Source organism: Ruditapes philippinarum, unplaced genomic scaffold (genome assembly GCF_026571515.1).
Source record: "Ruditapes philippinarum isolate M1 unplaced genomic scaffold, ASM2657151v2 ctg1203_1_1_1_1, whole genome shotgun sequence".
NCBI classification, from domain to species: Eukaryota; Metazoa; Mollusca; class Bivalvia; order Venerida; family Veneridae; genus Ruditapes; species Ruditapes philippinarum.
In genome coordinates this window covers 54,263-77,544 of record NW_026857820.1, presented here as the reverse complement: position 1 = coordinate 77,544, position 23,282 = coordinate 54,263, and the positions used below count along the sequence as shown (strand labels likewise).

General features: G+C 31.7%; 1 protein-coding gene across 1 annotated transcript; it reads left to right on the top strand.

Moving 5' to 3' along the window:
* The first annotated feature begins 12,361 nt into the window (after positions 1-12,361).
* On the top strand, positions 12,362-22,622 carry LOC132751159 (uncharacterized). Its single transcript, XM_060741294.1, has 9 exons — positions 12,362-12,495; positions 15,927-16,001; positions 17,082-17,129; positions 17,841-17,895; positions 18,368-18,457; positions 18,991-19,054; positions 19,843-19,909; positions 20,328-20,436; positions 21,931-22,622. Exons 1-9 carry the CDS (start codon positions 12,456-12,458, stop codon positions 22,019-22,021), a joined length of 639 nt encoding a protein of 212 aa, XP_060597277.1. The 5' UTR covers positions 12,362-12,455; the 3' UTR covers positions 22,022-22,622.
* Positions 22,623-23,282: the final 660 nt, after the last annotated feature.

Here is a 23,282-nt window from a genome sequence, read left to right as displayed (position 1 = left end):
AGATACAAGTACAGTGTATGTATAAAATAATCAACATCATTGAATGATAAACAACAAGTTTTATAAAATGCGATACGTTGATAATTGTTGTAAACTAAATCCTGATCATTCATGTATAAATATAGCACATTATTGTATTTTGAATTAGCATTATTTACATTTTCTCTTATAAGTTCAAGTAACTATAAATAAATGTGCTTATTTCTTAATTATATAATTTATGACACAGAACAACAATAATAATTATGAAAGTATAAAAACAATTGAGTTAACAAAATGTAAATGTTCAGACTGATTAAAAGGAATATTCTACGAAAATTAAGTTATTTTTTTTCTAGTTAAATGGTTTCAGCTACTCTACTTGAATATCACCGTGTAATCGCACTCAGTATATATTGCCTGCTTTTTATATGTGGCATCTTCTCTGTCTGTTAAGATTTACCCATTATCGCACGTCAATTTTTTACTTGCGGACCATACGTACATCTGCAGATGATTTAAAATGGAAAATTTCACCATTACATATCTAAATGTAGAATACTGTTTCATCTTGTACCGATGGGCAAGGACGTTACCTGGCACGCTCCATATTATTCATGAAAAGTCTCAGCAACCCGAGCCTGCATTATTTTCAATTTTGCCGTTTTAGACGTACTTTAAATATTCAATTTTCAATAGTTCACAGTCTAATATATGACGAAATGGTTTATCAGATTTTTCCACCCTCTACAAAAAATAACACACGTTTAAAGGTATTTTGATATTTTTTTCATCTCGCAGTTGATATTTTTCTGTCCGTCTGAATCACTGATTTCAATATAGAAATGAATACCGCTTCAACCGGTGCTAGTAATACTAACACATGTTGCAGCCTTTAATAATTTCTTGAAGCTTAACTCCTGAAAGGACTCAACTTAATATTTTTCTTTTACATAGAATCATGTTTATTATATATATATTTTTTTCAATGTAATGAATTTGAATCATATTTAAACAGATTGTTAGTCTAAGAATAATTTTCAAGAGCACAACGTGTCTTCATTAATTATTATATATCTTGTTTGCATGATCTCAACTTGAACATTGTTAAAGTCTAGAATATGCATGAACACGTCGTTACAAAAATGATTATATCAGTCTCAAGCTATGAAATCAGCTTTTGACATTTGATATATAGAGATAATTGAAGTAGAATTAATAGGTACATTGTATTTATCCAACTTCTGGGCTTTTCATATTACTTTGTATTTGATAACTTAACCAATTAAGATATAACTACATATTTGCAATTACACATGTAATATATTAAACTGCTCGGTTGTAGGTAACGAGTAAATATCATTTTGATTACTTGAATACATAAATATAAAACAAAAATGTTCAGATAGTTTTTTTGTCCAGTATTGATTAAACATTTTTTGAAATTTAGCAAACAAAGTCTGTAACCTATTAAATGACAAAGATGTTGTTTCAAAAAATTCATACATGTTACAATTCTAAATACAAAATAAGACATCCAATTTTACCTTTTGACCAGATTTACATTGAAATTAAAATAATACATTACTGGTATTTTTGGGTTCGTAAACAGTTGAATGAGTTAGACCTTTCAATATATAATGATATATCCATACCTATATCCAAGAATGATATTGTTAAAGCTGTAGAAGAACGTATGTTTGCTAAGTTTAAAACAGAGTGGTTTGATAAAATTAATGCCCCCACGGGCTCATCAGGTAGAGGCCGGAATAAATTACGGACATATTGTATATTTAAAGAAAAATATTGTGTTGAACCTTTTTGTACAATGATTTTGCCTGTTAGCCACATATCAGCTTTTAGCAAATTTAGATGTGGTGTAGCACCAATTCGTATAGAAACCGGAAGATTTGAAAATCTCCAGGTAGATATACGTCTATGTCAATTTTGTCATGTGGTAGAGGACGAAACTCATGTAATACTAGAATGTCAGTTATACAATGATTTAAGAAATGTACTTTTTGAACAAGCTGCAGTTGCTGTTAACAATTTTATCGACCTGAAAAGTGATGAGAAACTAAAAGTTATATTTAGTAATACTAATGTAATAAGAGTTAGTGCCAAAACCTGCTTCCAGATACTACAAAGAAGGAATTTGTTTATGTGTAAATAGGATGTTTTAATCCTTTTATTAAAGTAGTAGAAATGTAATAATAGTAGTGTACATAATACATAATTTTTAACAGCAATTAGTTTTATATTTTATAATTGAAGATGTAAAACAGATATTTTTGTTTTATTTTGGTTGTGAAGGAAGATTTAACTGTGGCAATGGTATAGCAGTACATTGCCACAGTGTATCGACATTGAACATATTGTGTATAGGCTTGATTTAAATGGTTGATTTTTAGGCTGAGTTTAGTGCAGTTTGTTTGTACCCTACTAATGTTATCTACAATGGCACACAAATGTATCATGCTGGAAGGCGATCACCCTATACAGTCAAATATATCCAACCAACCAATTATTGTTAATATTATTCATTATACTGTCATTTAAGGTAGTGCAAAATAATGACTTTTCACGCACCATGTTCTACCATGTACTTATTTGGTTATGCATCATGTACAATCTTGTACTTATTGGGACACATACCATGTTCAATCATGTACTTATTGCCACATCATGCTCAATTTTGTACCTTGGGTCACACACCATGTTTAATTATGTACTTATTGGATCACACATTTAGCATAATCATGTACTTATTCGAATATTTTAGGTCACACACCTTTCACAGTCAAGTGTTTTTTGGGTTACAACCTTATACTCCATGATATATGCATTCATTTGGAACATTATTACTCTTTTGCTGAATAATGAGAATTATACAGCAATGCTTGGTACATGTATGCTGCACTAAACTTACGCTTTTGTTTGAACATATTTGGCCTCACTCACATAACAAGTAAATTGCAGTAGTATTGTCACAAATATTCTGGGCATTATTTTTTGAAGTATATTGTTTTTTCATGAAGGAATAAACAAAAATGTCTGTTATATATACATGTAACTTGGTTATAAAGTAAATTGGTTTTTAGCTATAGAATATATTTTACCAGTATCATCATGTTTTTAAATGTCTCTTATAAATCTATTGAGATTGGTCCAACATGTTTTTAATATGATTGAAAATTGTGATGTATTGTACATATGACATGCTTGGAATGAGACAATAAACTATTAAACTCTTACTGACAAACACTTAAAGCTGCACGCCTCCAGATTAGCGAAAATATTTCAATAAAACCAAACCTGAGAAAAATGTACTAAGATTTTAGGAAAAGTGTAAAGATTCAAAGATCTAGTAATAATTTACATGTTATGTGCGATTAATGACCGATTTTTCAATATTTATAACTATATTTCTACTGCGTTACTAACGCAGTAAGGGCTATTTTTGCATATTTTGTCCTCTTTTTAGTAATTTACGTTGGTTGTAAGTGCCATAGATTTTGTGTAAATTGCTTCCTTTTGGTTATTTCACTGAATAAAACTTTGAAACATATTTTCAAAATTTTCATGAAAATTTGCATGAATCTAGAGCGTGCCGCTTTAAATGTTGAGCGGTTTTACTTCGTACCTTCTTTTATTATAGACCTAAACCGTGAAATACATACGGTTTATGTGGTCATTACTGTTATTTTGGTAATGGACCTATCTGTGTTTCGTATACAAACTGATTACAGGAGTTGCAGTCAGATCAGATGGGATATTTTATGGCTTACAATTTGTTCCTTTAAAGTTAATTAAGGTTTAAAAATATAATGCAATTCTATTATAATAGGCGATGTTACTCTAAGACATTCGACTTATAAGTCAGTAAGGAATAACTTCCCTTGCACCAATAGCAGGTAGAAATACGAAAAGAAGTTGAGACTTGTTAAAGTATATTAAACGTAATTCCTTACTAAATGAAACTTTTGCAAGACAATAAGAAAAAGATAAATTATTGTTTGAAGGTCATATCGGCTTTAGGAGAATAAGAAATATATCTCAGATCACTAAGTCTTATATACCCTCACCAATATTATTAATACTAGAAAAAAATGAAATTGTCAACTTTTTTGTGTTTTGTTTTCTTTCATTGATACTTCAGGTCTATAATCTCTTAAGTCGTCATATAAAATGGTAGAGCACAAAATGTTTGCCTAAGCAGTCTGTTAGCAGGGTAATCAAGTCTGTTTATGAAAATATGTTATGTTCTGTTAAAATTAATGGTTTAAAGGTTGCTCGAGCTCATTGTCACCGATGATGTAAAATATTTACATTAAATGATTAAGCTACAAAGATTGCATGATGTCCTCGATTATGGCTTATAATTTTATGCAAAGTATGTAATATTTGCAGATAATTTAGTGTTAAAAGCATAAAAACTAAATTTTAAGATGTATGATGGACGAACTTAAATGGTGCATGAATAACAAAGATTATTTGTATCAATAGTAGAAAGTCTAATATTGTTTACTTCAGAAATGAATCAGTTGTAAAATATGGCTTGTAATGGAGTGTAAGAATAAGATGCACAACATAAGTGCTTAGGTATTGTCCTTACTGAATATTTGATATATGAAATACAGCCACAATTGTTGCCAAGTCAGCCAATTAGGCCCTGTGACTACTTGTTGCTAAATCCAAATCATTTAGGAGTTTTCCCTACCACATATTTACCAAATTTTGTCATTCAAGGGGTTCCATTTTTAACATAATTCGGAGTGATAAAAAGGACATTTGTATTAATTAGAAGTTTTGTGGCACGCAGTGGCAGTTTTGATGAGCCAAAATATTTCAATAAATTCAATCTTTAGAAATATGTATTGAGATCTTGAGAAAAGTAAAAGGATTCAATATTAAATTAATTATGTGCGATTAATGACTGATTTTGCAGTATCAATCACTATAATTCTACTGCGTTACTAACGTAGCAAGAGGTATTTATGTATATTTTGACCTCTTTTTGGTAATTTTCGTTTGTTAGTGCCGTTTGCAATGTGTGAATTACTTTCTTTGTTCACTTTACAATATTTTACTTTAGATACATTTTCAAAATTTTCATGAAAATAAACATGAATCAGGAAGCATGCTGCATACAATTTGGTACATACATGACTGTATAATTATGCCAATCTATGCTATAAATCGTGATATCGACTGACCACTAACAAGTTGTTGCTCAAAAACAGTATGATGTACCAGTGTTGTTGACTTGGCAATATTTAAAGAAATCACCTGTCATGCAGAAAAAATATGTTTTGAAGAATACAAGGAATTTCGTTGCAATATTCAAATGTAAGTTTAAAAGAGGATATGCTACAATTGACATTAAAATAGGAGGTTTACAAATACACCTTTTGAATTAAGAAAATGTAACTACTAGTATTGTGACAGTATAAGCATAGATATTGTTGAAAATGCAATGCATGGACTAGACTGTCCCTTACAATATAAAGTGACACACAAGCGTTTAACAGGGGTTCAAACTCAATATCAGGACTTGATTTTGAGACTCAGAATAAGTTAAAAATAATTTTGTCAGAGTAAAAATATTTGGCAAAACCTCTGTCCTTATTTCAGAAAAAAAGGAAAGAAGAAAAAAATTGTTAGGCAAATTGATTATTATTTTTTTTATTGCATTTCTTCAAGAATGAAGGTATAAATCTTTATTTTATTGCGGTAAAGATTTGATTTACTGTTATTTCATTGTATTTTTTGTACACACTTTTACCTTGTAGGTATAAGATTTAATTCTAGATACATAGCAAGTGTCTTTTATGTTGATAATGGTTTTCTGTTTTAGCATATGCTTGATAACAACTGTCATTTTCAATGTCTCCTATATGACCATGTAAACATATTCTATGATTTTGTATATGTATGTGCCAAATTTATAAACTGATGTGTACATAAACGAGAAACATACAAATGAATAAGTAAAGTTATTTTTGTTATAATTATTTTTTCAAAAACAGATTGATCGCCACTGAAAATTTGAATCAATGTAAATTTAAAACCAACCGTCAGTTAGGTTTTCTATATTTTTGTTGAAAAAAGCAGAATGACCTACAGATGCATTATCCTTTATATCCTGAAATAAATTGTGTTCATATTCTCTTGATTAGTAGATATGAATTTAGAAATATTTGTTAAAGTTGGAATATTATTGGTAAGTATTATATTTTGCAAGCAAAGTAATCAACATCTCATTCTGCTGATTTGGATTCTTGGTAGTAATTTAGAAATCTTTTCGTTACTTTAAAAAAAAGTACATGCCCTTGTACCACCGGACGGCAGAAAATGTAGCAATGCAAAGAGAAGCGAAATGTACAAATGTGAAAATGCGAAAACACGTTATTTGGAAAAAAGCAAAGACACAAAATGTGTGATAAAAATAACAGTGTTGTATTTCTATTTCTATTTATTTATTTATCTACTTATTTATTTATGTTTCTATTGATTAATTGATTTATTTCTTTTTGTTTGTTTTTGTTTTGTTGTTGTTGTTGTTACTGCGTACATTCAATCAGATATGTTATATTTGCAATCCTTTATTTATTTATCTAGATCACTTATCATGACTTTGTTGATACGTTCGTAGCCTCTTTTTCTAGTTAGGTATGTCCAGTTCTCCCAGTTGAATTGTATATTTCAATTTGTCTCTTTACTGCATGTCTATGAATGCAGGCTTTGTAGGAGCACGTTTGTCTCGGAGCACGTTTGTCTCACGAGATAAGACTGATGTGCTATTAAAAATCTATATTTGCGACAAACTGGAAATGAGACAGATGTGTTCGACACGCAATAGAATGGACACTCGAAGCACATTTGTTTCACATTCTTCAAAAAAAATTAAAAAGGTAATAATTATGCCCATACGTAAACCGACTTCCAGCCATTGTTCTGTGTTTTCTGTATTTATAATACCGTTTTTAGGTCACGTCCGGTCAAACAAACTTCCTGCCTCAGCATAGAAGTCATATATTAACTTAAAGAATATCCCTGCTCTGCATGTCACAATGAAATTTTTTATCAGTGCAGTATTCAGAACCCAAAGACTTATGCAGCGAGTCCATTCTTATCGTTATTAATTATGACAGACACTTTTAGTTTATACAAATTTACTTTAGTTCGATTGTGTTGGAAGCTATAAGCTTATTGAAACACTCTCAAATCCGTTCCTGGAACCAACCAGTACTAAGTAATGAATGTAAAGTTTCTTGCTCAAGGAAACAACAGCTTGCCCCTGACAGGGTTTGAACCCACGCTGTCAGCAATCCTTAGATTACTAGTCCGACGCGTTAACCACTCAGCCACGCCGCCAATTCCGACACTTTTCGTTCCGATGCTTAAAGTTTTATAAATGATTTATAAATATTCTAAGCAATAGCAAGGTAGTACATGTATCTACGGTGGCATAAAAGGGACACATGATTTCCATATTTATGACGTGCGCACGCGATAGCTATTACCGGTACCGTTGGCCTAGTGGTTAAGGCGTCCGCCTTCGGATCGGGAGGTCGAAGGTTCGAGCCCCACGGGGAGCGTTAATTGAAGGATGAATGTTTCTCGTGGGACTCGTTCCGAAATGGCCGCTTCGTGAGCCGCGAGGTAGTTAAAATGAATGGTTACCGATTTCTATCCGCCTGGCGCCTTGCATAGTGGTAGGAATTGGGAGGTACAAGGTATGCAACCAAAAGGTGTCTCATAAGTCAAAATGGCTGGCCCTTTCAGTAGGGGTGACACTATAATAAACAAGACCTTTACCGTTACCTTTTTTTACGTGGGCACGCGATACTATTACGAGTGCACGCGAAAGATATTACTATCTAAAGGGATAGTTATTGCGTGCGCACGCGATAACTATTACGTGCGCACGCGGTTAGGTATTGCATTTGGACACAAGACGGGCTTCCTCGCATGAATAGTTCGACGCCCCGAGTGAGTGTCGGACCTAAAGCGGTTAGGGACAAGTGCTTTTTTGAAATCACTCGGCAAGGGAGGCCCCTAAATTATCTAAGGAAGACAATGAGTAGATCATCTCACACTTATTTTGTTTTATCAGAAATATATATAAAAATATCGCCATTTTCCGAAAATTGCTGCTTTCATATCCGCCATTGAAAAGGCACTTACAACGTGCATGTGTTTCTAAAAGAATCCGGGTAATGCCATAATTATGGAATATCGGGCCTCACAGGAACCGGGCGAAACGCGACAATCCGACGAGACACGAAGCGAGGCACGATATTGTAACACGAGATCTCGCAATGTCGAAGTTTCCCGTCCCATGAGATTTCACGGTAGAATATTGTGCCTCGTGATTTGCCGGAATTTCGCTTTTCGTGTCTCTCGGTAAAATATTGCGCATCACTTCGTGTCTGTGCCTCTATGATAAAGGAACCAGCGCGGGAGACCTTGGCTTTGTTCCGTGATGGCGGATAGGTAATTGGACACTATTTTTTCACCCTGCATGGCCATAGACATCTAAATTTAAGTTTTTCTGTGTAAATTTCATCATGGATATGCTTTTTTGTACTTTTAGTAGAAAAATTGCAAGCAAAGGTTGTATTTGATAAAATAAATTTCAATTTTAGTTTTGTTGGTTCCTCAAAGTTACAGCAGAGTGATTTTTATGTGATTTTACAGTACCAAGTGTGATGCTAGAAAATTTCCTTGGAAGATACATTACCCCTACTTTTCTCATGTTTAATTCAGTTTAAGCATATTTGTTTAAAATGAGAAAAGTGTTTGTTCTCTAAAATGGGTCTAGTTATGTTTTGTAGCTCATTGCAAATGTCAGTTTTATATAGAATATAAAGGGAATATCATTTAGCAGTATATGGCCTGGAAAGATTTTCTTGTCTCGCGTCGACGTATGAGATGCGAAGTGAGATGCGAGATTCCTGCGAGATGCAAAACGAGTTGCGATATTGTTTCGTTCAAATATCGCCCGATTACAGTGTTCCGTTTGGACATGAGTAACATTTTTTTGTCTCCCTGAACCGCTATGCATGATACAATGGTGAAAGCACGATGGCACGATATGATGAAACAATGATAGCACTACATGGTGAAATCACGATTATGCGATGACACGATGGTGAAAATAAAATCGCGTTTTCGTCACCATGCCAACGCAGTTTCATCATCGTACCATCGTATTTTCACTATCGTAATGTTGTTTTATCATCGTACCATCGTTGTTTCACCATCGCACCATCGTACATTCGTTTTTTCAAAATCGTATCATCGTGTTTTTACCATCTGGCCATCGCGTTTTCATAATCGTACCATCGTGCCATCTGCCGGGGAGAAATTAGTGACAAAAACTCATAAAAATTAATGACACGAGACAAATTAATGTGGTTTCTTGTCCCTTAAAAACATGAGACAAATGTGCTTTCTTGTCCCTTAAAAAACTTGATCGGTGCAAATTTGTCACACAATTCAGTAATTTTGGTAGACACTTGAGGTCCCATTTGTTTCATGTGGAACAAATGTGACTGTATCGGTCTTACGTTAGACAAATGTGTTCCGAGACAAATGTGCTCCTACAAGGCTTCATGCCCTTTAATCCACTTTCAAAATGTCATTTATTTAGTTTTCCTCGATATTTTTGCGTTAAGGATATGCTTTCCTGTACTCTACACCGCTCATGAACCGAACGTGTCACATTGTGGGTTCCACGATGACTGCTGTTCGAATACATTGTCGGACGTCTTTGTATGATATTTATTAGTCTAATGAAATATTTTCATAACTTCTAATAACATTAATTCAACTTTCCCTATTTCTATAACAATCATCATCATCATCATCATCATCATCATTTATGTCATCTTCAATAAATTACCATGATTTATTAGACATAATGATTTTTTGTATGATAGTCTTTATCATTAAAATATTGCATAAACATAAAAAATGATAGATTCAACTGAAGCTTATGTTTTGTAAGTACCATCAAAGTTATTATCCAGTATTGGTCATATGCAGGTTGTTCATCACAGGCCACTTCCATAATATGATCATCTAGTTCCTATGATCTCTCTTAACCCAGGAATGACTGCCATGTTACAATGCTTCTGTCTCAGAATGGAAGACAACCACTCCCACACGATTCCCCCTTGCGGATATAAATTTGCCATCATTTATTTTTTATAACAGGTGCTGTAAGCTAAAACTTACCGCAGGCGGGGGTTTTTCTTATGGTTTCATGCCTGATAAATCCCCAGTCTGTTGATCAAGACTACTATCGACAAGATCCGGAAATTTATATCCGCAAGAAAGGATCGAAGCCTTTGTTTTCGATTCTGAGCCAGAAGCGTTGTTAAATGGCAGTTATTCATGAATTAAGAGAGATAGGAACTGGATAATCGTAGTATGGGAGTGACCTGAGAAGTACAACCTGCATTATTACCATAATGACCAATACTGGGTAAGAACTTTGGATGAATCTAACAAAATATTAAAAATTGAGTTTAAATAATCTATACCATATAATGTATATATGTACATGTAATATCTTAATAATAATGACTATCATACACTCAGCAGGGTTCTAGCAAGCCTATTATCGCATGTCGCTTACGACATGCCTTCAGGCATTATCCTGTAATTGCGTCATCCTTTAATCTCCCCGACATCCCTTGATTATCAAAGAAGCACTTGATGCCAGCATTGAATAAACTATCCATTTATACCCAACCAAGCATGTCGCATATTATTATTTTTTTTAATTTAAAATTGTTTAAGCCAAAGAAACATTGAATTGAATATCAGTGTTGCAATAAGCCTTATTGCCAATTTAGTACAGTTATAATACTGGAAACAGAATTGCTGACACTATACAAAAACAAATTGGTTTCTTCACCTTTCTGACATTTTGAGACTCAATTCATCACATGTCTACTAGTTCATCTTCACCTGCTGCATATCTTGCTTAGACGCCCTTTGATGCTTTGCATTAATGCTTTTCTTGTTATTATTTATTCCCTGCGGTCTGGAGACCGCAGTATTCCCTGCGGTCTGGAGACCGCAGGGTATTGGTGCGCGTTTAACTTTTGAGGCATGGAGGAGCACGTGACCTGTTTTCGGTACATGGAGGAGCATGTGATCTGTAAACCGTACATGATTTGTTAATTAACCTTTTCGAAATCCTAGCTGAATACCGTTTGCCGGTACGTTACGGATTTACCTGTAGGGAATTAATCCGAATTACCCCTAATTAAGAACAAAAACTATTACGTGATTTTTTTCTAATTTTCTATAATTATTTTACCGTTTAAGGTGGAAAAACTTGAATGATGTGTTTGAAAATTATCAATGTTTCTTTAATATCTATATATTTTTTTTGCAGTTTGTAGACGTATTTTTCATAAATGATTGATACTTTTTTCAAAATAATAATTATTATGATGATTTAATATCAAATTATTTGCATAATTTCTATGCTGTATACAAGGACAGAGATCTTCTTTTCGATGACAGAGAACAATACAAAAGTGATTTATTCAGACGACTGTGAGTGAGAGGAAATAAAAGAAAAATATTAAATGTAGCTTTTAAATTAAATTTGTAGTTTGTAGATGTATATTATGAAACTAAATTTGTTTTGGTTTATTTCTTTAAATCATTAAGATGATTTAATCTTCATTTATTTGCCTATATGTTTATACAATAGCTGAGACATCTATCTTCCTTTCCATCATTGTGAGCCTGACGAAAGTGACTTATTGAATATCAAATATTATTATGTCCCGATTTTCTGAAAAAACATAGCTTCAATATTTTGTCCTATGATCATTAAAGTTGGTAGGGAAGTTGATCATAATACACACATAACCCCTATTGATTTTAAGATCAGTAGGTCAAAGGTCACTAACAGAATTATGAAGGGGGATATTTCGTGTTCTACGAACTTTTGTTCATAATATACACACAGTGCAATTTTTGTGCCCTCGTGTATATAAAATTTTCATGTATGATGGCCACAACACGTAACCAGGTACGTATAATAACATATATACCTGACGTAACTATGCAAGGTCAAAGGAAGTTAAAATTCCTTTTTTCCTGCATTAGATATGGCCCTTCCTTACTTTTTATATTGTTAACATATTTCACAAGTTGTGTAACTTCAATTACTGACTTTATATAACAAAAATTCTACTGCCGGCGTATACATATCTAACTTGTTACTATTTAACATATATTCCATGATAATGTTAAATTCGTCAGCTTATTCGTCAACATTTAAGAACCGCCCCAAAAATTAGTGATGTTATACCCAAGATAATTTGATGTTTTTGTGCCTATCGATTCAAGCTTTTCAGTGACAGTGATATTCATGAAACCGCGTTGCCAGACGATTGAAGTTTTTAAGAGGGTAAATTTGAAGAGGAGAAAACATTTCAAAGATGGAATCTCTCACTTTAAGTCTCAAAGATGTACAAAAAGGTCGATATATTCAACTACACTTCCACTTTCATTTTTAATTGATATCATCTTTACTGGGATCCTTCGTATGATTACCGGACAAAATATGATGTTTTTTCGCTGTATTTTTTTTTAAACCATTATCCCGGGACAACCAATATTCAATCAGTTAAACAGTCTATGCGAAAGACTTCTGAGTTTTACTGGACAGTAGGTCCTGTAAACTGAAAATTTTTACTGGACCAAACATGATTTTACTGGACCGAAAAAAACCTGATTGGTATAGCATTTTGAGTCATTTGAGTGTCAGCAGTCAAAAAATTTGTGTACAAAAAGAAAATTGTATTATCAACGAAGTGAAGTTATCTTTTTTCACCACAATCAAAATGTAAACATAAATATTGTTATACATGTGATCAATGGATTTTGCTATTTAAACGTTAATTTCATACAGACTATATACTAGCAAAATGAGAGGGTAAATTTCAGCAAAAGTCTGGCATATGTAAACAGAATTATATATATCGGTAATTTAGTGAAGTTGACAGATTAATTGTTCAATGATTTTGGTACCTTCACAGTATAGTTTAATTTTTGTCAACATCTTGGACGATCTTTCATAGCTAAACACCAGTTGAGCACACATGTAATTTAACATTTCTCTAAGTCTGTGGATTAAAGACGTAAATTGTTCCAATTAATTCACTGACGCTTTCATCTGTGTAAACAAACTAATAGCGGTTGACCTTTCACATCTGGGCCGCTTATGTAATTTACATGGCCGCTTATTGACTTTTAATTGTACTAGTTGTCGGATATTTTTATCTTACGTTGTTACATTAAAGTTTGCATTATGAGAATGCATAACAGTTGACAAGCATTGCACGAGCTTATATTGTGTAATGACAACATTTTGATTTGTTTTGAATGTAGGTAAATGATCGGCCTTTGCAAAATGTTGAATGTAAGGTTTTTATAAATCCTTAATTTTTACCGGACCGTCGGGCCGTCAAAACATATATTTTTATCGGACCTTCTGATTTTTTACCGGTCAGGGCCGACGGTCCGACGGTCTTTCGGAAAGACTGAGTTAAACTGTTTTTAGCCAATGATAAATGGAAGGGGAAATTATACTTTAAATTTATTTTAGCTATTAATACATCTATTAACACTTATTCATTTTCAGGTTGGTACATTTTCAACAAGTCTTGATCTTTCTTAGAAATTCAAGAAAAACAATATGACCCACTCGGGTTACTCCCAGGAATATTTTAACCTAAATTCAAACAGCAGGGTAGATCTAATCCCATGGAAAATTTGTTAAAGATAAATCAGGGCCACTAAAAATTGTAGAAAACTTCACAATAGTCTATTCAATGATTTTCAACAGTTTTTTCAAGATTTTAAAAAACTTACACTAAATGTTATAACATATGTACAGCACAATGCAGTGGTATGACTGCTGTTAATGTGTATATAAAGGCAGTTAAAGGTGTCACTTCTTAGTACGCTATTTGGGGTGAAAAATGATAAATGCATCCAATCTTTACAGCCATTATACCTTCCCCACTTTATAATATTATCAAATATGGAAACTTGTCTAGATCTGCCAGCTGGTATCGCTTACAAAACAATTATTCTACAATCATCACATGAAAAAATTTGATAACAATATAAGATTTTATTAATAAGGACCCCCGTGTAAAGTCTGATGAATATTTTGTGGTACATCATATAAATAAATGTTTTAAATACACCTAGGACTGAGGTAAATGGTAAAACTCTTTAGCCATTACTTTATAAAAAAAAATAACTTGCTTAGAAAAATTTTACCATTATTTTAAACAAGTGACTATTTTGATATAGTGAAAGTTGGACAATTTATATTGTGTCACTTAAAACAAACAGTTTCTTATTGTTCTTCTAAAACATCTGACAGTAAATCAAGTGTGGCATTTCTGCAAGTTTTGAAGTTAATACAACATGTGACTTTATGCAATTTAGTCACTGGCCTGACATCAATGCCACAGAATTAAGAATGTGTTTGAATTTAGGTTGTGATTGAAAATTGGTTGTTTCGGAATATTTAATGTCATTAAACATGTTAAAATCAAATGGGTACGGCTCATTGAATTTTCACAAATATGTATTTGATGGTAGAAAACATTTATCCTAAGTCAGAAATGGATTCTAAATCCATTCCCATTACACTGTACTGGCATGCGAGCAGTTCCCGTACAAAAATCATAGTTACCATAACATTATTTTTTATTACGCTCACTCACCAAAATTTGAATTTTACACATCAATATTCGGCTCGTCACACAAATCATGGAAATTCCAACATGTTCTAAACATAGAATAACCCTTACTTATGAGGCCTCAAATGGGGTACCGAAATTATCCATTATTTTGTATGAAGAGAAGTAGTTCCCGTACATAAAATCTAACCCATTATAATTATACAATTTTATTATATCGGACCTTTTTTTCATTTACAATTGTTGAACAGACCAGTATCTAAGAGATAAATAGATGTAATTCAGGAAATAGAATGTAGACTAAACGCTGGTATCTATTACCTGGTACCGTTACCCCAACGCATTTACATGCAATAGCATGCTTGTATGGATGATATTTTACGCATCAAAGCCATAAAATTATTTTATATAGTAATATTGGTCAAAATAATGATAATTAAACAAGTTTTCATCACATTGCCTACTTATCTGTAAACAGGTGGTATTAGTGGAAAACCCTTTAACAAGCCTCATGTGTAAGTATTTTTGCTCATGCGCGCAAGGACGGAATCCCCCAGAGAAAACAAGGTCACGTTTTGACGACGCACAGGTGAAAGTGATTTATAATGAGATTTTTTATACGTACTGCCAAACTGACACTTACATTTTGTTTTGTTTATGTATCTGCTTGATTTGAAATGAATTTTTGAAGAATGCAAGTAAAAATCAAGCGTTTAAATGAAAAATACCGGTACTGCTTCTGTACGGGAACTGCTCGCATGCCAGTATACTAAAATATAGACAAGGGTAACAACTCCCATAAGAATCGGGGTTTTTGCCTCGCAGTTTTTTTTTTACGATACAGCATAAATAAAAAGGAATTATGCAATATGTAATTGAATAATTTATCTATTGCACCAATGTAAAACTTTACTTATCTGTCTTATACCTAACGAGTACTGGCCGCAAAGTAACAAAAACTATCCATTTACGCAAGGTCTACATCGATCGTGGCTACGCAGGAAACACAAAGTTACACAACTGTTGCAATCATTAGAGTGACAGTGTGTTTCCAGACCATTCTATTTGAAACATCCTGCCCATCTAAAAGATTACTTTTGATTACTCACACAAGTTTTGCATTTCAGGCGTAAAAATTTTTCCCATTTTCTGGCACTGATGTTTTCAATCATTCTTGTTTTGTCATTTCAGCAAAATGCAATTTAGAGAGTCGCCTCAATGAGAAAAGACGGTCAAGAAAGAATATTGAAAATGTTTTAGAGACAGGTAATGTTTTGTAATTATAGATGAAAGACTCTAAATGTAGACAAAATGTGACATTGTGTTTTTGAGAATTTCTCTTGTTGAAAAGGGAGGATAAGAGAATTCTTTTTATGGCACAATTGTAACAAAACTATTAACAAAAGTTAGAAAACATATAAGTTTGTTGAAATTGAAATTGCCTTTAAACATTAATTCAAAGATATTCAATGAGAATACATATACAGCTACCAGCGCCTTTTTTACCATTTTGTAAAGTCCAATTTACAATTTGAGGACAGCAAAATGCCAGCTAATTTCTATTAAAAAACTTTCTATATTCACAATCAAAAATTTCTTTGATATAACTTCAACAAAACAGTAAAGAAAATTTTCAAGTTAGCAGCATCACTGCTTGCCTTAAAATATTCCAAATAACTTACAATAATGAAATCAGAGTTATTTAAATAATGATAAATAAATACAGTGATTTTTTTTATCTAATAAAGAAAAAGAATAGAGTTTGTAAAGTAATTCCTTGGCAGCTTTCATATTTTGTATTTAAATTTATTTACTTATTCATAATTAACATTTTGTTTTTCATTGTGCACTGAATCTAAATGACATTTCTATTTCTTTTTACATGCATACTCTCAGTTTTTGTATACTCTTTAATATATGTTTTATCAGCGTTTTTTTTCTCTACTTTGGGAATGGTGCCGGTACCAGACTGATTGGGAAAAAATGTGTTATTTTGACTAAAATTGGGAAATTTTTTAATGCATTTTTTCAGCTACAAATGAGATTAGACATCATGAATAAAGATAGCTTACAGCTTCTACTGTCTAGATAGAACTTATTGAGTGGTGATTTATATGAATATGTTGGATTTAAATGATTTTAGAAAAATCACTTTGCCTTGTGGGCATTTTGAACAGTCATTTTGGGAATTTAACATTGGAAATTGGGATTTTTAATGTCCATTTTCTATTGGGAATGGTACCGTTTTAGGGTAGTAGTTATATAAAGAAAAAGAAACACTGTTTATACATGCATATGGATGTTACAGTTATTTGTGTTAGTTATTTGTATCATTATTGTTTTCAGTGAATTCGAAGCTAACACAGATTAAAAATATCCACACTAAAATGACAGGTAAAATTGGTTTATAAAAATATCTTATTCTAAAGATATGTCTACATGTGAAGTATATGTTGAATTAAGTATGACCAGCATCTGGCCGTCAAGGCACAAATAGTAAATCATTGCTGTCAAGTAAAGACCCTGGGCATGTCAATACTCATGCCTTTAAAAATCTGAATATGAAGCACAAACTGGTCATAATTTACCTCCATGCAATTTACACAGAATATTAGCATAAGAAATGTATTTTGATCGCTGAAATGATATCAGTTCAATAACCTGATTCTTTTACCTTGATCACTTTACATGCATGTTGTTATGTTGTATGGATGATAACAAGATTCAAGCTAATCTACTATTTATTATAACCATTTAAAACATGTTGTTTAAGACCAGAGCTCCAGTGAGAATGCCAAGTATCAGAGAGGCATGATTATATATATATAACATATTAACATTAATGAATATAAAGTAAAGGGAAGTAATCCCATTAACTGTACAACTAAACATGTTAAAAGTTATCTGATCTTAATATCATAGCACATGTCAGTATAATTCTGGGCAGATCTTATAGTAGACAGGCCATTCCTGCCACTGACCAGTTGTAAGATTTAATTTGATAACTTACTACATGTAAAACAGAAAATTTATTACAATTCTGGAGTTACTAGGTAACTGTAGTCGATTTGTACTTGGGACACAAGTTTCATTTTATTTTTACAGAGACATTAAAGATAGCACAACATAAAGTTGCACAAACACAAGCCCAGTCTGACAGGTAATAAAATAAATTTATAATATAATACATTATATACAGATCTTATCAGGACATTGTAGTAGAACTGACAGCCTGGTGAATCAGACAAAGTGCCTTTATTTTTTACTCTGTTTCTTTTTTATTTATTAATATCAAGGATTTTAGTGTTGTTTTTTTTTAACATTTACATTTCATATTCATGCTAGGCTGTAAATATTTTAGTTCTTAAACATATTAAACTTTGATCTTTTGCTGGAATCTACTTTAATTGAGGTCTTTTTTTATCTACATGTATTGTCATCACAGACCCTCATTACTTGAGAACTGGCCATATATGACACTTCGATATATGAATGCAATTACTTCCACATTTGAATTAAATAGTACATCTAAATAGGGAAGCCTTCTTTACCATTATATACTAAAGTCCCTGTCTGGTTTTAATTTGCATTCTTTTAATAAACAAACAATTATCTATTAAGTATATTTACAGCATGGAGAAAAGTAATGGTGAGAAGAGACAGGCACTACAATCTGTAAATCAACAAATAAAACACCTACAGGATTCAAGAACCAACGAAATGTAAGTTACCGGGGTAATATAGGTTTTATGAGTCACTTTTCACTTTTAAACACAGTTTAAATAATACATGTCAATTTTTTTTTCAAGATAATCAATGGTAGGAGGAAAAAGGCAGATGATTCTGCTCTGTTAAAGATTGTTTATCTAAGATTGTATTGTGTATGCATCTAATAGTTTATGGGTGATATGGAAAAGAAGCTTACTGCAATTATGTAGTTTTTGACAACAAATTTTGAAATAGAAAAAAAATGCATCAGTTTGTATCGAAGGGCCTGTCCCAGTGAGACTTGCCAAAATGAGATAAATGATATCTGTATACATGTGACAGGTATCAAAAGAGATAATTTAAATTACGATACTTCAGATGAGATATGAAATAGAGCCCTTATCAGACTTTAAAAAAAATGTGTTTGTGTGTGTGAAATACCATGGCTGTCCTTGCTATATTTGTACATTAAGTTAAATATTTATAACCTGGCATGCAGTTTTTAAATAATCTTTCACATAATGTCAAGTTTTAAATTAAATTATAGTCACAAGTTTGAGGAAGAGTTGAGCAAGATGGCAAAGCAAATGGTGAATTCTAAAGATGCTTATGTAAGTGTGATTTCAAAAGTAAACTTAAGGCAAAGCTTCCTGGATTAAGTCCCAAAATAATAGATGCAAAATGACTGGAGGTAAAGAAGGAAAATGGTTGTATTTTGGAAGTCACAAGCAAAAAATCAGAAGTAAATGCATGACTCTCAAACTTCCACTAATGGAAGTCTTGCCGAGTATTTAATTTATAGTTCTGCATTTTGTAAATAATTAAAACTTTAAAGGGTATAATACAGAAATATTTCATGAAATATTTGTATACAATTAAAAAAATTTGTTTCCATAGGCCTATAGAAACACAGGTGCTAATTAGCCTCATCCAATATAGGATTTACAGCTGTGTTTCAGTCCAATAAAATCAAAATAGTACTCTATCAACATTAATATATAATTAATTATTTCACACCACCAATTTCCAGGAGAAAACATGTTTAATAAAAGATTAAAATACTCAAAAATTTGCATTGTTTGTTGTATTATATATTGAAGATGCAGTAACTACAATAATTTATTTGATATCTGAGAAAAATTAAAATGAGGCTTTTAAGATAGATTACAATATGGAATTGAAAGTATTTTATTGGACTCGGAAAATAAATACAAGGCCATGCAGGATGGAGTACAATATGCATTTGATGCAGTTGTTTTTGGGCTAAGTTTATAAGATTGAATCCAATTATGATGTACGAGTATATTGGTACATCACATGGCGCAAATACTTAAAGTTCATTTGTTACATTTTATATTAGTTGTGAAATAAAAAAAATATTACATCACTTCATTTTCAGACTGACAAGAATTTATTGGTGAAAATCGCAGGGAGAAAGTCAGAGTATGAACAACTTCTTCAGAAAAGTAAATATGATTTAAAAAAAAAATCATATAGGAATGAATAACAGAAAATTTTAATTACACTGTATTAGGTGCAAGGATTATGTAGATAAAGCTCTAGAAAATAAAATTATTTATGTCATATCAGTTTTCAAAGTTTGTTTACCATAATAATAAATATTGTAATCTTTATTTTTATAATGATACAGCACTTCAAATTTTCTTTGAATATAAAGGGAGGTAAGGAGTATGGTTTTTCAATTTTTGTTTTGGTAGAAAAATTTTTATCATTGCTGATAATATTAGAGTTACAAGAAGAGTATTTTTTCTTTGAAAAACTACCACCAATCTCTACTGTAAGCTTTAACTACATTTCTGTGATTATAGAATTTGAATTATATATTATTGCAGTTCACAAATGATGATATTTATGTTTATACAGGTCGTAAGTTAGAGCAAGAGAAGGTCAATATGTCACAGCGTTACCAGGAACTTGAGCAGAAATCAACACCTGAAATAGTTGATGAGGATATAGACAGGCAAGCTGTGATGTAAGTTGTTATTTATAAATCATTTAAGTTAGTACCATTAAGGTGACAGATTCTTTCACATTTTATGTTGACTTTCTTGTTTTACTAAATACATCACAGTAGTTGGATATACATGAATAATCCTAGATGCTAAATTTACGCATTATTTCTGGCACCTTGCTTGAGTTGCCTAACTTTACCCTACAAATTGTTCTCTTGAGATATATTTGTTGTTTTATGGTTGATATAACCATCTTACCCAAAACAGAAGTATGTAATGTATCTCAGAATTTACTTATAGCATCAAAATACTTTGACTACAACAGTACTTATTGGAACAACCAGCCTCCTTTTAGCTGATTAAGATAGTTTTCTGATTTGTGTAAAATATCAAACGTCCCATTGCGGCCAAACCCAAAACAATAAGAGGTAATTTAAACACTAAAAAATAAAAATGGACAGTTTGTTTTCTTGTAATTAAGCAGGATTTACTCAGTCTTTAAAAAGTTACATAATTTAAGTCCTTTTTATTACATGCTTTTCGGTGGTTTATAGAAATATATCAGTGATATAAAACTGGTAATTTCACTGTTTGAAACAGTGAAATTACCACTTTGATAATTTCACTGTTTTGAACTTAAGCCCCTTACGTTGTTTCAGTGAAATACCAGTGTGCACAGTACTGGGTACCAACTTAATGACGTGATGTCGTAAATGACGTCACGTTGTATTATTATTTGGCGGGTTTATCATTCAGTATAAGGTTTAATGTCTTTTTAAAACGTTTCCGGGCATGAAACGAAAAGAAAATTTGTTTAGTTTAGTGTAAGATTGAAATATATTTCACCTTGTGAACACCAAAAGTTCATATTTCACGAGTGGCGCGCCACTCGTGAAATATACCTTTTGGTGCTCACTCGGTGAATACATTCCGATCTTACACTGAACTAAACAAATATCCTCTATTTCTCTCATTAAATTAGTGCTTATAAAGAAAGAAAAAATCCTTTAATTTGTTTACTCTCTTAAAAAGTGCTTCTGAAAACATGATTTTGAAACAAAAGGATGACAGCTGCTTATATGTATGAAAGAAATTTGATATTTTCAACAAAACTTTAATTCAGTACCTTAGACAAAAAAAAATTTTTGCTCTTATAGTGCCACTTGAACCTTATTGGATTTCACATAACATATGTTATTAAAAATGATAAAGCAGCCAAAATTAAGCTTTCAAAGTCTTATTATTAATAACACATTTACAATATAGTTTCTTCATTATTTGTAATAGGTCATATGTGTGTGACCAAAAAAAATGCTTGATAAACAGGGGAAAAGTGCTTGAATTGCGGCTTTGACTGTATTTTTGAACCCTGCAAGGACAGTGTATGAAAAAGTAACACAATATTTCTTGCACAGAATCAAAGTTGAATGCCAGATTTCCTAGACCTTTATCACTTTGCTGTTTGGAAATAATATATTGATTTTCACAGACTTAATTTTGTTCTATATTTTTAGGGATGTTTTTACAGAAGAGCATAATGACAATGTAAAGAACCTTGTAAAACTAAAAGAAGAATTAAAAGTTACCAGAAATAATCAAGGCTGATAAAGCTGAATTGAACTGTATGTATTATATCCCTTTGAAACAAACATTATACCAACTAAAAGAAAAGCTGATTGATTCTGGAAATGTATTTTTTAATAATATCTCCTATGACATTTGTTGTTTATTTTTTCTTTCTAGTTTTGACTTGACTGATTTAGGCTGGTGTGATATTGGATCTATAGTTTAAAGAAAAATCTTTCTGTTTTAGTTTTAATGACTTTTTGTTAATTAACAACTTATCTTTACAAGAATTAAAAAGATATTTCATTTGTTGAAAACAAATAGCAATGTTTATTTCAAGAAATAACAACTTAACATGCATAATTGTGAAAGTTAAGAGAATTTAATTACATTGTTGAGAGAATTAAGCCTGTATTTGGTTTCATCAACACATTTTTACTCTGTTAGAAAATATTTCATTATGTATTCAGGGGCAATTTCTGTTAATAGACCTTTACAAATTAGTGCTTTGACCTTTGTATATCAATATTGACAAAATTATACTCGTAATTATTGTTAATGAATTCAAATGTTTTATGTTACTTGTTGATTTTCCTTTTATGAAATTGTTTAAGTTTACAATAAAATTATTAAAATTGTAGATGTTGTTTTGTTATGTAACATTAACAGTGATATATTATCAACTATCTCTTTGAAAGCTCTCGGCTATATAAAATTATTTGATAAAGTTTAACTGGCTGGACCAGTATTAATCAAAGTGGCATTATACATGTAGTCCCATCCAAGGATGTATAACTTAGTAAAACAGGTGAAAGTTAAAATAAGCCATTCTATGATTTATTTGACATGAACAATAAATAACTAGTGTGGCCCAAGGAAATTTCTAAAAATATCCGTCAGAATTTACCTCACAGTGTAACATTCTATTTATAAAATAAGTGGTGGGGCAGTCCTTTTATATTTTAGAGATATTTGTATTTTTTTCCAAACATTTTCAATATCAACTGTTGATCTAACACCTGATATAAATAACAGTCAACAGTGATCATGATTTCTGCTAGCTTATAGATGTACTGCTCCAACACTGATGTAAATCAGTTAAATCCAATAACCAGAATAAAAAGGGAGCAAACTCTTAAACATCATTTTTGTCTTCAATTGTCCCCCTTAGTATAATTATAGCCAATGCCTCAGCAAAAAAAGGGGGATTAAGTTAAATGAATCCCTATATAATGTATGGAACATTTTAAATAAAAAACAGATATATTTTTTTTTCTTCTAAATTTACCAGAAAATATCC